General features: G+C 44.1%; 1 protein-coding gene across 1 annotated transcript in view; it reads right to left on the minus strand.

Moving 5' to 3' along the window:
• The window catches only part of LOC140190419 (ephrin type-A receptor 7-like), an 827081-nt gene that overhangs the window by 370926 nt on the left and 437093 nt on the right, over positions 1 to 19062 (minus strand). The window contains exon 5 of the mRNA XM_072246980.1: positions 11346 to 11681. Within this exon, the coding sequence (XP_072103081.1) occupies positions 11346 to 11681 (336 nt within the window). The remainder of the gene's footprint in view (positions 1 to 11345; positions 11682 to 19062) is intronic.

Here is a 19062-nt window from a genome sequence, read left to right on the forward strand (position 1 = left end):
TAGCATTCTGTTGGGTTTGACAGGATATTTGGGTAGAAATTGCCATCAGATGTATGGCTGCATTTTTAGCTCCGATTTCCAAGTAGAGTCCACAAAGAAAATTCCAGGTGAAGCCTCGTTCCAACAGATGAGATGATAATGGATTGGCAACTACAATTCCATGCTGAGGGAACGTTGACAAAGTTGTCGATGCTTTGTTTTTTCCTTCAGGTTGCTCTATACTTACTGAAGGAGAATGTAGAAACCAGTTCATTTAGATTGGTCTTCAAAAGTAGCAACATACCTGAATTGAGAGACATCTCTGGCACCCAGCTGACATTGACTCACAGGAACTCTCAGTTTATTCTTTCTTATATAATATATTGCTTCTTTTAACCCTTAGCGTATAGTTGTTTTTTTATATATATAAGCAATTCATGGCAAATACACTTCCCAATCGCTGGTTACAAGCTCTTTGTTCTCTTGAATTTAACCAATGATTTTTTCAATTATCCCACTATATGAAATTCTATGGGATGCTGCTTTCAAAAGATTACTTCAGTGTTCTTACCAGCATGATTTCTGTGTCAGTAAACAGGCTTATTTCTTAATGTACAGTAGGGTCTAGAGATTTTAAAAAAACTTTAAAAAATGAATTGATTTGAATTGACTTTATATGTTACATCCTTCACGTACATGAGGAGTAAAAATCTTTATGTAATGTCTCTGGCTGAAAATGCAATGTGTAAATTATAGTAATTTCTAATAAATAGTAGATACAGTAAAATATACAACAGAACAGCCAATATAGCTTAGAAATACAATTGAGTCAGCGTGAATTAATCAGTCTGATGGCCTGGTGGAAGAATCTGTCCCATAGCCTGTTGGTCCTGGCTTTTATGCTGTGGTACCATTACCCAGATGATAGCAGCTGGGTATGGTTGGGGTGACTTGGGTCCGCAATGATTCTTCAGGCTCTTTCTATACACCTGTCACTGTAAATGTCCTGAATAGTGGGAAGTTCACATTCACAAAAAGGACAATAACACTTTTGATTGACCCTGTGGAAACTGCTGTGATTGAACGCACCGACATCTTACCAGAAGTCTTCCATTGAAAAGAGAGTTGCTTGTTGGCGGCGTAAGTGAAGGAATTGGACTTGCTGCATGACAGAGGTATCGGAGGAGTTGGTACACGAAGGTGGAGTGCAGTCTAACAATGAGTGATCGTCTTAGCTTTTCTTGTGATCGCAATGACCTATTGAACATTGTTAATGTGGAATGCTGCACGTCCGATTCGCTGATCTATTAGCGGTTGTTAGGATTGGCCAGTGTGGGAGCTGCATAGCCTTGGGTGGAGTAAGGACTAGGCCTGAAGCCGTGGTGTCGCCTGTTTACAACTGCCTGGAGGGAGGCAGCAGAGCCAGTGCACTCCATCAGAGAAAATGTGATGTTGCACGCAGCATAAGGAATAAGGTGGATGATCTTGTCGTACAGCTACAGATTGGCAGGTATAATATTGTGGCCATCACTGAGACCTGGCAAAAGGATGCATGTCTCTGTGAGCTGAACGTCCAAGGATACACGGTGTATCGGAAGGATAGGAAGGTAGGCAGAGGGGGAGGTGTGGCTTTATTGGTAAGAAATGATATTAAATCATTAGAAAGAGGTGATATAGGATCAGAAGGTGCAATATCTTTATGGGTTGAGCTAAGAAATAGCAGGGGTAAAAGGACCCTGATGGCAGTTATTTATAGGCTTCCAAACAGCTGCAGGGATGTGGACTACAAATTACAACTGGAAATAGAAAAGGCTTGTCAGAAGGGCAGTGTTATGATAATTGTGGGGGATTTTAACATGCGAGTAGATTGGGAAAATCAGGTCGGCACTGGATCTCAAGAGAGAGAATTTGTAGAATGTTTGCGAGATGGCTTTTTAGAACAGCTTGTTGTTGAGCCCACTAGGGGATCGGCTGTACTGGATTGGTTATTGTGTAATGAACCGGAGGTGATTAGAGAGATTGAGGTGAAGGAACCCTTAGGAGGCAGTGATCATAACATGATTGAGTTCACTGTGAAATTAGAAAAAGAGAAGCCGAAATCTGATGTGTCGGTATTTCAGTGGAGTAAAGGAAATTACAGCGGCATGAGAGAGGAACTGGCCAAAGTTGACTGGAAAGGGACACTGACGGGAAAGACAGCAGAGCAGCAGTGGCTGGAGTTTATGCGAGAAATGAGGAATGTGTAAGACAGGTATATTCCAAAAAAGAAGAAATTTTCCAGTGGAAAAAGGATGCAACCGTGGTTGACAAGAGAAGTCAAAGCCAAAGTTAAAGCAAAGGAGAGGGCATACGAGGAAGCAAAAATTAGTGGGAAGACAGAGGATTGGGAAGTTTTTAAAACCTTACAAACAGAAACCAAGAAGGTCATTAAGAGAGAAAAGATTAACTATGAAAGGAAGCTAGCAAATGATATCAAAGAGGATACTAAAAGCTTTTTCAAGTATATAAAGAGTAAAAGACAGGTGAGAGTAGATACAGGACCGATAGAAAATGATGCTGGAGAAATTTGTAATGGGAGATAAGGAGATGGCAGAGGAACTGAACGAGTATTTTGCATCAGTCTTCACTGAGGAAGACATCTGCAGTATACCGGACACTCAAGGGTGGCAGGGAAGAGAAGTGTGCACAGTCACAATTATGACAGAGAAAGTACTCAGGAAGCTGAATAGGCTAAAGGTAGATAAATCTCCTGGACCAGATGGAATACACCCTCATGTTCTGAAGGAAGTAGCTGTGGAGATTGCGGAGGCATTAGCAATGATCTTTCAAAAGTCGATAGATTCTGGGATGGTTCCGGAAGACGGAAGATTGCAAATGTCACTCCGCTATTTAAGAAGGGGGCAAGGAAGCAAAAAGGAAATTATAGACCTGTTAGCTTGACATCGGTGGTTGGGAAGTTGTTGGAGTTAATTGTCAAGGATGAGGTTACAGAGTACTTGGAGGCATATGACAAGATAGGCAGAACTCAGCATGGATTCCTTAAAGGAAAATCCTGCCTGACAAACCTATTACAATATTTTGAGGAAATTACCAGTAGGCTAGACAAGGGAGATGCAGTGGATGTTGTATATTTGGATTTTCAGAAGGCCTTTGACAAGGTGCCGCACATGAGGTTACTTAACAAGATAAGAGCCCATGGAATGACGGGAAAGTTACATACGTGGATAGAGCGTTGGCTAATTGGCAGGAAACAGAGAGTGGGAATAAAGGGATCCTATTCTGGTTGGCTGCCGGTTACCAGTGGTGTTCCACAGGGATCAGTGTTGGGGCCGCTTCTTTTTACATTGTACATCAACGATTTGGATTATGGAATAGATGGCTTTGTGGCTAAGTTTGCTGATGATACGAAGATAGGTGGAGGGGCCGGTAGTGCTGAGGAAATGGAGAGTCTGCAGAGAGACTTGGATAGATTGGAAGAATGGGAAGAGAAGTGGCAAATGAAGTACAATGTTGGAAAGTGTATAGAAACATAGAAACATAGAAAATAGGTGCAGGAGTAGGCCATTCGGCCCTTCGAGCCTGCACCGCCATTTATTATGATCATGGCTGATCATCCAACTCAGAACCCTGCCCCAGCCTTCCCTCCATACCCCCTGACCCCCATAGCCACAAGGGCCATATCTAACTCCCTCTTAAATATAGCCAATGAACTGGCCTCAACTGTTTCCTGTGGCAGAGAATTCCACAGATTCGCCACTCTCTGTGTGAAGAAGTTTTTCCTAATCTCGGTCCTAAAAGGCTTCCCCTCTATCCTCAAACTGTGGCCCCTCGTTCTGGACTTCCCCAACATCGGGAACAATCTTCCTGCATCTAGCCTGTCCAATCCCTTTAGGATCTTATATGTTTCAATCAGATCCCCCCTCAATCTTCTAAATTCCAACGAGTACAAGCCCAGTTCATCCAGACTTTCTTCATATGAAAGTCATGCCATCCCAGGAATCAATCTGGTGAACCTTCTTTGTACTCCCTCTATGGCAAGGATGTCTTTCCTCAGATTAGGGGACCAAAACTGCACACAATACTCCAGGTGTGGTCTCACCAAGGCCTTGTACAACTGCAGTAGTACCTCCCTGCTCCTGTACTCGAATCCTCTCGCTATAAATGCCAGCATACCATTTGCCTTTTTCACCGCCTGCTGTACCTGCATGCCCACTTTCAATGACTGGTGTATAATGACACCCAGGTCTCGTTGCACCTGCCCTTTTCCTAATCGGCCACCATTCAGATAATAATCTGTTTTCCTATTTTTGCCACCAAAGTGGATAGCTTCACATTTATCCACATTAAATTGCATCTGCCATGAATTTGCCCACTCACCCAACCTATCCAAGTCACCCTGCATCCTCTTAGCATCCTCCTCACAGCTAACACTGCCACCCAGCTTCGTGTCATCCGCAAACTTGGAGATTCTGCATTTAATTCCCTCATCCAAGTCATTAATATATATTGTAAACAACTGGGGTCCCAGCACTGAGCCTTGCGGTACCCCACTAGTCACCGCCTGCCATTCTGAAAAGGTCCCGTTTATTCCCACTCTTTGCTTCCTGTCTGCTAACCAATTCTCCACCCACACCAATATCTTACCCCCAATACCCTGTGCTTTAAGTTTGCACACTAATCTCCTGTGTGGGACCTTGTCAAAAGCCTTTTGAAAATCCAAATATACCACATCCACTGGTTCTCCCCTATCCACTCTACTAGTTACATCCTCAAAAAATTCCATGAGATTCGTCAGACATGATTTTCCTTTCACAAATCCATGCTGACTTTGTCCGATGATTTCACCGCTTTCCAAATGTGCTGTTATCACATCCTTGATAACTGACTCCAGCAGTTTCCCCACCACCGACGTTAGGCTAACCGGTCTATAATTCCCCGGTTGCTCTCTCCCTCCTTTTTTAAAAAGTGGAGTTACATTAGCCACCCTCTAATCCTCAGGAACTAGTCCAGAATCTAACAAGTTTTGAAAAATTATCACTAATGCATCCACTATTTCTTGGGCTACTTCCTTAAGCACTCTAGGATGCAGACCATCTGGCCCTGGGGATTTATCTGCTTTCAATCCCTTCAATTTACCTAACACCACTTCCCTACTAACATGTATTTCGCTCAGTTCCTCCATCTCACTGGACCCTCTGTCCCCTACTATTTCTGGAAGATTATTTATGTCCTCCTTAGTGAAGACAGAACCAAAGTAATTATTCAATTGGTCTGCCATGTCCTTGTTCCCCATAATCAATTCACCTGTTTCTGTCTGCAGGGGACCTACATTTGTCTTTACCAGTCTTTTCCTTTTTACATATCTATAAAAGCTTTTACAGTCAGTTTTTATGTTCCCTGCTAGTTTTCTCTCATAATCTTTTTTCTCCTTCCTAATTAAGCCCTTTGTCCTCCTCTGCTGAACTCTGAATTTCTCCCAGTCCTCAGGTGAGCCACTTTCTCTGGCTAATTTGTATGCTTCTTCTTTGGAATTGATACTATCCCTAATTTCTCTTGTCAGCCACGGGTGCACTACCTTCCTTGATTCATTCTTTTGCCAAACTGGGATGAACAATTGTTGTAGTTCATCCATGCAACCTTTAAATGCTTGCCATTGCATATCTACCGTCAATCCTTTAAGTGTCATTTGCCAGTCTATCTTAGCTAATTCACGTCTCATACCTTCAAAGTTACCCCTCTTTAAGTTCAGAACCTTTGTTTCTGAATTAACTATGTCACTCTCCATCTTAATGAAGAATTCCACCATATTATGGTCACTCTTACCCAAGGGGCCTCTCACGACAAGATTGCTAATTAACCCTTCCTCATTGCTCAAAACCCAGTCCAGAATAGCCTGCTCTCTAGTTGGTTCCTCGACATGTTGGTTCAAAAAACCATCCCGCATACATTCCAAGAAATCCTCTTCCTCAGCACCTTTACCAATTTGGTTCACCCAATCTACATGTAGATTGAAGTCACCCATTATAACTGCTGTTCCTTTATTGCACACATTTCTAATTTCCTGTTTAATACCATCTCCGACCTCACTACTACTGTTAGGTGGCCTGTACACAACTCCCACCAGCGTCTTCTGCCCCTTAGTGTTACGCAGCTCTACCCATATCGATTCCACATCTTCCCAGCTTATGTCCTTCCTTTCTATTGTGTTAATCTCTTCTTTAACCAGCAACGCCACCCCAACTCCCCTTCCTTCATGTCTATCCCTCCTGAATATTGAATATCCCTGAATGTTGAGCTCCCATCCCTGGTCACCCTGGAGCCATGTCTCTGTGATCCCAACTATATCATAATCATTAATAACAATCTGCACTTTCAATTCATCCACCTTATTACGAATGCTCCTTGCATTGACACACAAAGCCTTCAGGCGCTCTTTTACAACTCTCTTAGCCCTTATACAATTATGCTGAAAAGTGGCCCTTTTTAATGCTTGCCCTGGATTTGTCGGCCTGCCACTTTTACTTTTCTCCTTAGTACTTTTTGCTTCTACCCTCACTTTACACCCCTCTGTCTCTCTGCACTGGTTCCCATCCCCCTGTTGTGAACTAACCTCCTCACGCCCAGCCTCTTTAATTTGATTCCCACCCCCCAACCATTCTAGTTTAAAGTCACCTCAGTAGCCCCCGCTAATCTCCCTGCCAGGATATTGGTCCCCCTAGGATTCAAGTGTAACCCGTCCTTTTTGTACAGGTCACGCCTGCGCCAAAAGAGGTCCCAATGATCCAAAAACTTGAATCCCTGCCCTCTGCTCCAATCCCTCAGCCATGCATTTATCCTCCACCTCATCGCATTCCTACCCTCACTGTCGCGTGGCACAGGCAGTAATCCCGAGATTACTACCTTTGCGGTCCTTTTTCTCAACTCCCTTCCTAGCTCCCTATATTCTCCTTTCAGGACCTCACCCCTTTTCCTACCTATGTCATTGGTACCTATATGTACCACGACCTCTGGCTCCTCACCCTCCCACTTCAGGATATCTTGGACACGATCAGAAATATCCCGGACCCTGGCACCAGGGAGGCAAACTACCATCCGGGTCTCTGGACTGCGTCCACAGAATCGCCTATCTGACCGCCTTACTATCGAGTCCCCTATCACAACTGCCCTCCTCTTCCTTGCCCTACCCTTCTGAGCTACAGGGCCAGACTCTGTGCCGGAGGCACGGCCACTGTCGCTTATGGTTATGCACTTTGGCAGAAAAAATAAACGGGCAGACTGTTATTTAAATGGGGAAAGAATTCAAAGTTCTGAGTTGCAACGGGGTTTGGGAGTCCTCGCACAGGATACCCTTAAAGTTAACCTCCAGGTTGAGTCAGTAGTGAAGAAGGCGAATGCAATGTTGGCATTCATTTCTAGGGGAATAGAGTATAGGAGCAGGGATGTGATGTTGAGGCTCTATAAGGCACTGGTGGGACCTCACTTGGAGTACTGTGGGCAGTTTTGGTCTCCTTATTTAAGAAAGGATGTGCTGACGTTGGAGAGGGTACAGAGAAGATTCACTAGAATGATTCCGGGAATGAGAGGGTTAACATATGAGGAATGTTTGTCCGCTCTTGGACTGTATTCCTTGGAGTTTAGAAGAATGAGGGGAGACCTCATAGAAACATTTCGAATGTTAAAAGGCATGGACAGAGTGGATGTGGCAAAGTTGTTTCCCATGATGGGGGAGTCTAGTACGAGAGGGCATGACTTAAGGATTGAAGGGCACCCATTCAGAACAGAAATGTGAAGAAATTTTTTTAGTCAGAGGGTGGTGAATCTATGGAATTTGTTGCCACGGGCAGCAGTGGAGGCCAAGTCATTGGGTGTATTTAAGGCAGAGATTGATAGGTATCTGAGTAGCCAGGGCATCAAAGGTTATGGTGAGAAGGCGGGGGGAGTGGGACTAAATAGGAGAATGGATCAGCTCATGATAAAATGGCGGAGCAGACTCGATGGGCTGAATGGCCTGCTTCTGCTCCTTTGTCTTATGGTCTTATGCATCCAAACTGGAGTCAGTGCTGCCACCAAGTGTTAGATCAGCAGAAGACAAGCTGTATTGTGTTCAAATGCAGACTCCTACAACATTGAAAAAGGATCTAGGCTCAGGCCCTTGGACTATATCTTTGTTTGTGTGCCTGAATATTACTGATATCTTCTCTGTGCTGTATGTGCCTTGTGCTGTGTGTGACCATTGGTGCTGGGTCTTGCACCTTGGCCCCGGAGTATCGCTGTATTCATGCATGGTTGAATGACAATTAAATTTGAACTTGAACTTTCAATACAGTCATAACCAAGTGCTCAATGATCTTAAATTCTTTTTACTGTACTGTAAGAATATCTGTACAGCAGTGTGCTATTTTATATATTTCATTACTTCATTCCATCTCCCCTTGGAACTGACTCTGAAATTCCACAAAATTTGGAAAACTTAGAATAAGCATGTCAGTAGCAAGTTGGCTCTTCAGTTTCATTAGCAAAATGGCAAACTGGACAGCTGCCAACTGAACTGTAGTGCAGTGATTTGTGTCCACTTGAATCCACTTCTTGGTGCCGATTAGTCTCCACCCATCCATTGATGGTCATGGATATACTACTTTCTAAAAGATAAACCACAACTGTGCTGGAAAAGCCATTCAACTGAGTCCCTCATACCACCTCTGTACACACTTCACGGCTCCACCCTCTTTCTGAAGAATACCAACATAAACGGAACACAATCGTCAAGCTGGCTTAGCATTATCTTTATACAACGTTCTTACAACACCAAAACAGGGCATTTGATTCTACAGGCCCATATCAGCATTTATACTGTACATCATCAGGTCTCTTCCTCCCTCTATCAGCATACATTTTGTCCTCAACTACCTCAGGAACAGAAATTAGGAACTTGCATGCTTTATTATTTAACAAATCTATCAATATTTCCTATCATTCTTATGATGATGTGCATCAAATGCTTCGACTAACCTAACTCATTTTTAAATTTCCTGTCACATTTTTGGGTATTACATTTCACATATTTTCCTCATGGTACTAATCTCTCTCCAATTAATTGTAATTTCCCGTTCTCTTTTTCAACATACTTTTACAATAAGAGTAATACATTTGGAGTAAATTAAATATAAAAATACACTAGTTCATTCAAAGTGTTTTTATAGATAAGAACTTTATTACTGTTATAAAGGCTGCATTGATTTTGAAAGCTTGCTTTGAATCCGCAAAGTGGCTTAGAGTGGGCTTTCCAAGTCAGGTTTTGTTTCTCTGGGTCAGGGCCTGGTCTGTTTACAGTCACTAAGATGGAATCCAACTCTGCAGAATCTGAATTCCCTGAAGGCAAACCCAGGTGACTTCTTCCAGTTTGTCCATGAAACAGCTTCTTCTTCTTTTCTGGCCGGGCAGCATCTAGGAAAAGAGTACAGTCAACATTTCGGGCCAAAACCCTTCGCAGGACCCGAAACGTCAACTGGACTCTTTTCCTCGATGATGCTTGGCCTGGTGAGTCCCTCCAGCATTTTGGGTGTGTTGCTCAGATTTCCAGCATCTGCAGATTTTTACTTGTATTTTTTCTTCTTTTCTAAGGTCTCTCTTTTCATTTCAAGGTGGCTGGGGTCCTTTCGGAGTCCATAATCTACAGCTGCAGCTCAAACTATGGTCCTCCACAGACGGTGGGTTCTTTTTCAGACTCGCCGTGTGGCCTGGCATTTCAATATCTCCAAGTGCAGCCTGGAAAACGTGCGCCTTTGGGGTGCAGGCCCCGAGGACAACCCAGTTCCTTGCCAATGTCACCAACTGAAGCATCACGGGAGACTGGAAGAAATGTTGAGACCGCAAGTGGTGTGCGCTTGCTGCTAAAAGAAGTCCCCTGCGCTCAAGCGATCCCTCCCTCCTTCTCTCTCTCTTTTGCTGGTGAGCGAGAGACTGTCGGGACTCGGACAAGGGACACGGTGGTCATCAAAATAGCGAGCTGCTGGTTTCCCGCTCTTGCTCGTGGCTGATGCGATATCTCTCTCCTTTGCAAGTGTGAGAGAGCCTGTATGATATGTCAAAGTGTTGGGAAAGGCAGTAGTTTTTTGACGCATTCTAGATCATGGTCTCTTTGGGGGCTTTGCTATTGCTTGCATGGTGCATAGTGGGGTGGTGGGTGCGGGCCTGTGCTTTTGTTGGAGCAAATGGTGGGGGGGGAAGGGTTGATGCTTTTGCTTCTGTTTGTGAGTGGGGGGAGGGGTGTTTGGGTTTCTAATGCTTCTGTCATTCATTTTTGGGGGGTTTTCTCTGCTTCATAGATGTCTGTGAAGAGTAAGAAATTCAGGTTGTATATTGTACATATTCTCCAATATCAAATTGAATCATTGATCCATTGAACTGTTTTGCTGAAGAAACAGGCACCACGATTAAAGAGGAAAGATAATCCTGAAGAGTGCGTGCTTTTTAACACTGAAGCTCATAAACTATGTAACTGTCTCCGTCAAAGAAGAGTTTCAGGTCAGAGAATGGAGCAACACTATGGTTTCTAAATCTGACAGATGATAACAGAGGCCCATTTGTAGGAGCCACGTACCACTGGTGTTTTAACTGCTCTCCTTCGTAAGCATTCAATGCCTCCACATCCCTCCTGAAGAAAACCCTAAACTGGATACTGGACATGGGCTCTAACCAATGAGCTGCATTGCCGTGGCAACATTTTACACTAATTTTACAGCTTCTGCTCTGCAGCAGGCTACTGGCTGCCTATGGACATCAGGGTCCATCGGTAGAATGGAGGAAAACTGAGACACCAACAGCCTCCCAGCAGTGGACAGAGAGAGCCGGATGGTGGTTTCCCAGAACATAAGGTGAGAATCAATGATGTGTCTCGTCATTTGATGCTGACATACCCAAGGGCGATCAGTACAAAGTCTCCCAGAATCACTGCAATTCCACAAAAGACTGACGAGCATGTTGTTGTCAATTACTGGCCACACGTAACATATCTGAAACACAATGTCTTAACCAGAAGAATCCAGTCTTCAAGTCATCACACGTCTTATCTAAATACCTCAGGGTAACAGCTTGTAGTTAACTTCAAGGAACCACTTGTCATGGTTAAGCATACATAATTCCTAACCTCAAGAAATCCTTCAGATGTTCATCCACAGCATTTCTGTGAAGAATATGATAAATTCTGGATGTGTAACTGGTGCAAAAGAGACATAGTACAATCAGTGAGCTGATTGGAACCCTGGTCTTAATGTTGTCTGGAAACAACAGTCCTTTAAGGAGCATTATGCTTGTGTATTTAAAGAATACCAAATGGTGTATGCTCAGGAGAAAATGCCAGCACTTACCTCCTTGGCTAAGGATGAGTGTGATCTCCACATATCGCCGTGGAGACAGGCTCAGGCTGGACACTCCATTCACCGCTTCTATTCTGAAGGTGTAGTTGACGTAGGGCATCAGGTTAACCACAGTGACGGTAGTGTCAGCCAACCCCAGCTGCTGGGGTACATACCCAACTCGGCTGTCACACGGCTCACAGGTCTGCGGTGCCAGTGCACACACACTGCACAGAACGTTGTAGGTGATGTCCGTCCGACCCCCACTGTCCTCAGGGGGGTTCCAGTCCAGGCGCACTGCTGACTGTCTCGTGCTGTAACCCAGGGCTCGGGGAGCGGAAGGAGGCTCTGCGAGAGAAATGAGACAGAGCAACTGTGTTAGTACACAGACTGGTCCTCTTTCTTTCCTTTCAAAATCTCCATGGCACTCTTTACAAAGTACCGACTTGATACACAACCCACTTCACTTATATTAACTTGTATAGTAAGGGAGGTGATGCTGCAACTATACAGGGTACTGATGAGGCTGTACCTGGAGTACTGTGTGCAGTTCTGGTCTCTATACTTGAGAAAGGATATACTGGCTTTGGAGGCAGTGCAGAGGAGGTTCACCAGGTTGATTCCAGGGATGAAGGGGTTAACCTGTGAGGAGAGATTGAGTCGCCTGGGACTGTACTCTCTGGAGTTCAGAAGAATGAGAGGGGATCTTATAGAAATATACAAAATTTTGAAAGGGATAGATAAGATAGAAGTAGGAAAGTTGTTTCCATTGGTAGGTGAGACTAGAACTAGGGGACATTGCCTCAAGATTCAGGGGAGAAGATTTAGGACAGAGATGGGGAGAAACTGTTTTTCCTAGAGAGTGGTGAATCTGTGGAATTCTCTGCCCAGGGAAGCAGTTGAGGCTTCCTCACTAAATATATTCAAGATACAGTTAGATAAGTTTTTACATAGTGAGGGAACATAATGAGGAAAAGGCAGGTAGATGGAGCTGAGTTTACGGACAGATCAGGCATGATCTTATTGAATGGCGGGGCAGGCTCGTTGGGCCGGATGGCCTACTCCTGCTCCTATTTCTTATGTTCTTATGTTAACTGCGTAACCCTTTATAGGTTGTAGTACAAGGTGAAAGGCCAAGGTGGTGAGACTTTGCTGCTGATCCTACTGCTTCCATTGAAAGGAAATCGATCACATAACCCATGAAACAGCTTGCACGCTCAATGCAGAAAACAGCTGTTTACTCAAACAAACATAGATTCTGCAGATGTTGGAAATTCAGAGTAACACACACAGAATGCCGAAGGAACTCTACAGGTCAGGCACTATCTATGGAGAGGAATAAACAGCTGAAGTTTCAGGCTGAGGTCCTGAAGAAAGCTCTAGGCCCAAAATGCCGACTGTTCATTCCTCTCCATAAATGCTGTCGGACCTGTTGAGTTCCTCCAGAACAGTCCTTTGTGACTTGACGTGCTGTGGTAATGTGAAGGAAGAACGTGTCTTCCAAATTAGGTCAGTGCAGGTAAATGGCTCTCCTATTTACAATTTTTTGGACTGGAAGAGAAACATAATTATGGGTTATGCTGGATTCCCAGATCTGGGAAAGAGAAAAATCCATATGCCCAAAGCAAGGCTCAGGAGAAATGGAGTGGAGGTGCAGTTTGGAATGATTAGCAATTTTAAATTCAGGCTGAGTCCTCCAAATTGAGACCTCTCAGTGAGTAACCTTCAGGGGTAGCCCTCGGGGCCCTAGAAAGTAGGGGATCTCTCAAACACCATCACATCCATGGGGATGGTAAACACTTCATTTCTTAAAAATAATCTTTGAATGCTTCTATCCAATTAGTTGCATGAAAGCTTTTGTAATTGTCCATTTAGTTACATGAAAGTTTTTTAGAACTGAGTTAATGTGAATTTAGTTTCCAGTATTAAAACTGAAAATCAGCATCTGCCTGTGTATTGGCTTGGGAAGTCTTTGCACAGTGGTGTGTGTTGCGGGGAGCACACAGTTCCAAGAGGGACATCTCAAAAGAGCAGTGTTGGAAGCGCTAGGTGGAGCAAATGAAGGCAAAGGTCAGGTGTGAGACCTTCAAGAAATTGTTGAACCAGAACTGATGACTCTACTCTCCCAATCCTCATTGCAACTGAAGCAGTAACAATTGCACGAGCCCACGACTTAGGTGCCTAACATGTAGAAAGGGACCCGTGGGGGAGGGCTGTGCCTGAGATACTTGACTAGTTAGGAAAATGAAAAGAAAATAAGGATGTTTGGCTCAAAATCATGTTAAATGTTCATACTTAATTGGTAATAAGTGAATACGTCCAGACACCATGTGAAAAATGTTCAAGTATGTATAAAATAAAAGAGAGATGAGAGTGGATATAGGACCGCTAGAAAATGATTCAGGAGAAATAATAATGAGGGACAAGAAGATGGCAGGTGAACTAAATGAGTATTTTGCATCAGTCTTCACTGTGGAAGACATTAGCAGTGTGCCTGCTGTTGCAGTCTGTGAAGGAAGAGAAGTGGGCACAGTTACCATTACAAGGGAGTAAAAGCTGGAAGACCTAAAAGTACATAAGTCATCCGAACTAGATGAACTGCGCCCTAGGGCTCTGAAAGAGGTAATGTTAGAGATTGTGGTGGCATTAGAAATGATCTTTCAAAAATCATTGAACTCAGGCATGGTGCCAGAGGACTGGAAAATTGCAAATGTCACTCTACTCTTTAAGAATGGAGGAAGGCAGCAGAAAGGAAATTTATAGATCAATTAGCTTGACCTCAATGGTTGGGAAGATGTTAGAATCAATTGTTGAGGACGAGGTGATTAAGTGCTTGGTGATGCAGGACAAGATAGAACTAAGTCAGCATGGTTTCCGTAAGGGAAAATCTTGCCTGACAAACCTGTTGGAATCCTTTGAGGAGATTACAAGTAGGATAGATAAAGGGAATGCAGTGGATGTTGTATATTTGGGCTTTCAGAAGGCCTTTGATAAGGTGCCACACATGAGACTGCTTACCAAGTTAAGAGTCCATGGTATTACAGGAAAGTTACCAACATGAAGTTCCTACCCTCACTAGTGCGTGGCACAGAAATTACTACCTGGGAGGTCCTGCTTCTCAGCGTACTACCTAGCTCTCTAAATTCTCTTTTCGGGACCTCATTGCTTTTCCGTCCTATGTCATTAATACCAATATGTACCAAGATATCTCGCTTCTCCCCCCCGCCCTCCAAAATGTTGTGAATGCAATCTGAGATGTGCCTGACCCTGGCACCTGGGAAGCAACATACCATCTGGGTGTCCCGTTCACGTCCACAGAGCCTCCTGTCTGTTCCTCTCACTATCAAGTCCCCTATCACTACCAATCCCTTCTTCTCTCTCTTTCCCTTCTGCACCACGGACCCATGCTTAGTGCCTGTAACCTGGTTGCCATGGCATTCTCCCGGGAGGTCATCCCTCACAAAACTATCCAAAGCAGTATATTTGTTTTTGAGGGGAATGGCCACAGGGGTGCTCTGCTCTAACTGCCTGTTTCCATTTCTCCTGATAGTCACCCAGCTACTCGTCTACTGCAACTTCAGAGTGACTACCTCCCTGTAAATTTGATCAATTATGTCCTCACTCTCCCATACAAGCCAAAGATTATCCAGTTGCTGCTCCAGATCCCTGACACGGTCTTCAAGGAGCTGCAGCCGGATGCACCATGCAGATGTAGTTCCCCAGGAGACTCTGGGTCTCCCAGTTCACCAACATCCAGCACGAAGAGCACACCACCGTCATTTAAATGGAACAGTAAGGGAGGAAAACAAAATAAAAAGGAAACCTTAACAGATGCTTTATACAGAGCCAACACCACTTCCTAGCTGAAACCTCCATTGAACCAAAGCCTGTCGCTTCTACTCTCACCACTGGCCTACTCTCAACAATGGTTGCCCCGACAATGGCTGCTCCACTTATCCCTTCTGAACTTTTATTTAGTTCGTAGAGCTCTGTTGACGTGGCTGATAGAGTTGACGTGGTTGACAATGGACAAACACCCTCGAAGCTCCCTTTTTAAGTAACTGCTGCCGACTTGCGAGAAATACCTCTTGGTAGAGCTCTGTTGACACCACTGATAGGCCACGTACATGAGGCTGTCTACTAAGTTAAGAGCCCATCGTATTACAGCAAAGTTAGTAAGATGGATAGAGCATTGGCTGATCGGAAGAAGGCAGCGAGTAGGAATAAAAGGATCCTTGTCTGGTTGGCTGCCAGTGACTAGTGGTGTTCCGCAGGGGTCGGTGTTGGGACCACTTCTTTTTATACTGTATATAAATGACTTAGATGATGAAATAGATGGCCTTGTTGCCAAGTTTGTAGATGACACAAAGATTGGTGGAGGGGCATGTAATGTTGAGGAAACAGGTAGATTGTAGAAGGATTTAGACAGATTAGGAGAATGAGCAAGAAAGTAGCAAATGAAATATGATGTTGGAAACATTACGCAGGCAATTAACTGTACAGTTGTATTCTGCCACTACACAATTAAGAAAAACAACTTCCACAGCACCTCTACTGGTTTCCTTGAATCTCACTCCATGCACTCCATTTCTGGGTGAAAAGTATCGTCCACACCACCACTCCAGTTCCCTTCAAATGCCCTCTGGTTACTCAGCCTTTCTCCAAGGGAAAAAGCTTTGCCTTACCTTTCATATGCAAAACTTTCTATAGTCTTGAGCTCCTTTGTTTAATCACAATTTAATTCCATTTACTCGAGTACTGCTTTAAAGCTGAATTCATTCATTGGAAGAAAAAGTTTGATCAATGTTTGTTATGATCTTATATTGATTACAGGATAGAATTTTTTACACTTACACGAATGTTAGCTAGCAAAGACTGCACAGTACTCATACCTGATCCTGTGGAGGGGAAGCAACTAGACCTACAGGATGTTGCTAAACTGCCCCTTACGGAAGCTGGGTTTCATCACACCGTCTGGTTCAGGAAAGTAGACGTATGGATAGCTGCTTACATGGAGGATTGAAGTGTGGAGTTCTTTGGGTCTTGGAAATAATGCGGACACAGGGAAAACCGAGGGCATATTGGATAACAATATTCTGGGAGTACTAGGCAGGCAAAGTGAAGGTATGCAGCTGGATGTTGGGGACACCTACACGTGCATATCTGCAAATACACAAACACAGACGTGTGCTCTCTGGTAAGAGAGTAGCCACAAATGTCTGGGGTCAACATTTTACCTATTGTCTTTTAATATTCTTTTACATAATTTAGATAACAGTCCTCCCTTCAGAACAAATGCAGCTTTCATTAAACAGGAAATAGACTCTGAAAGCATATGACACTGATCAGTTGTGGTGTGACTGACAGGCATCTTACACTTCCATTCGAAAAACTTTGGGGGGGGGAGCGCGGCTAGTGGGTGACATGATGGTGTTCACTGCAGACCTTATCAGCTGTCACTGAAGGTCCAGTGATCCCAGAAGTATGATCACTCATTTCTAAAGAGGCTGTAAAATATGTACACACTTTTCCATCCTCACATAAGGATTCTGTGCTCATACCTGCCAGTCTCACCAATGGATACAGTGCCTCACAGTTCCATTCAGTGCCCGTTCAGTGTCACACACCAATTCCTCCACCTCTGCACATGGATTCAGTGTGCACACCCTCAGCACTCGCATCTCCAATCAGACAATTCCATTGTCTTACACACTCATGATGCTCGACTCAGGGTGAGAATTTCCACGTTCAAAAATTAATGCAGTGTGCTCACTCTGCAGTTGTACACTGGATCTAGTACACACACACACACACAATTACTGTGCACATTCCCCAGTCTCACAATATTCAACATGTACTCTAAGCCTTCAAGCATTCATTCAGTATAAACACTCACTCACTCAGTGTGTGAACACTCAGAGTCAGATTCAATATCATTGGCATGCCGTGAAATTTGTTGCTTTGTGGCAGCAGTACATTGCAATACATAATTTAAAAATATTACTTACAATAAGAAACAAACATAAAAATTAAATTAAGTAAATAGTGCGAATAGAGAACAAAAAAAAAGTGAGGTAGTGTTCGTGGGTTCATTGTCCATTCAGAAACCTGGCAGAGGGCAGAAGCTGTTCCTGAAACATAGACTGTGGTCTCCCAGTGAGAAAGTCAAGGACCTTGTTGCAAAGGGTGGTACAGAGGCCCAGGTTTTGGAGCTTGTTGATTAGAACTGAGGGTACGATTGCATTGACCGCTGAGCTGTAATCAATAAACTGCAGCTGTTGTTGTCCAGGTGATCAAAGGCTGAGTGGAGAGCCAGTGAGATTACATCTGCGGTAGACCCATTGTGGTGATAGGCAAAGTACAGCAGGTCCAAGTCTTTGCTTAGTCAAAAGCTGATTCTGGCCAAGACCAACCTCTGAAAGCACTTCATCAGAGTAGATGTGAGTGCAAGTGGGCAACAGTCATTGAGACAGCTCACGCTGCTTTTCTTGGGCACTGGCATGTTTGTCGCCCTTTTGAAGCAAGCGGGAATCTCCAACTGCAGCAGTAAGAGACTGAAGATATCCTTGAACAAAAAGTGCCAGTTGATTGGCACAGGTTTTCAGTGCCCTGGTCAGGGCCTGATGCCTTGTGAGAGTTCACCTTCTTGAAAAGCATGCTGCTGTGGGCCGCCAAGACAGAGATTACAGCATCACCAGATGTTGCAGGGATTCGCACAAGGTGTATTTTTGTTTTCCCTTTCAAAGTTCCCCTTCCAAAAAGGGTTGAGCTCATCTGGGAGTGAAGCTTCATTGTTATGCATATTTATTGTGCAGACCCTCTAGACCCACACGTAGACTCAGAGTGCATACAGTACTATGCAGAAGTGTTAGACACCCTCGCTATATATGTGTGCTGAAGACTTTTGCACAGTACTGCAATCTCCCCTGTCACATGTTGTTTCAGTGTACATACTCTACATTCTCTCATGTACTTTTCCCACGCCAGTCTTGCTCACTGGTACAATATGTCCACTCTCCATTCCCACAACCTCGCCGTTGGGTTTGGAAGCTTGCGTGCCTCAATGACTCCGAGAGTTATGTTGTCTGGTGGCAGGGCTTTGTGCCTCTGTCTCTTGGTAGGTTCACTCATGCCCAACAGGTCAAAGGGTACAGGCCAGAGTAAGAGTGGTCCACTGGCCCTCCAGGTTTGGGGGTTCAGCTCTGGGCTAACAACTCTGACAGGTTACAGAAAAACTGTTATGGAAACAGCAATGAAGAATCCTTCCGGATCTGAGTGCAACGGTATTCCCGAGTCTCCACCCGGGACTTGCAGGACTGACAGTGAAAACCGAGTTACTGACCCAATGAAGGAAGCCCTGGACACTGCGAGTGAAGGAGGAGCTTCATTGCTGCCCTAAATGGCAAAGAGATTCTGCCATGGGTTCACACTCACTTTCTTCACACATAGATTTAGTGTGCACATTATCCATTCTCACTCAAGCACCTGTGTGCACACTCACCAATGTCTTATTTCTATTCATATAGTACATTACTTCTCTCAGGGTTTAACTCAGCATTCACACTCTCCAGTCAAACATATCAATTCTTTGTACAACCTGTCACCTCAGGTCAGTACAAGAATATCCAGTCCTAAAGACTGACTGGATTCAACATATATCAGATAATGTATTTCAGCATTTATATTACGTTGGGGAGAGGTTGGAGGGTTTGAGCAGTTAGAATAATCT

This window comes from Mobula birostris, chromosome 30 (genome assembly GCF_030028105.1).
Source record: "Mobula birostris isolate sMobBir1 chromosome 30, sMobBir1.hap1, whole genome shotgun sequence".
Classification (NCBI taxonomy): Eukaryota; Metazoa; Chordata; class Chondrichthyes; order Myliobatiformes; family Myliobatidae; genus Mobula; species Mobula birostris.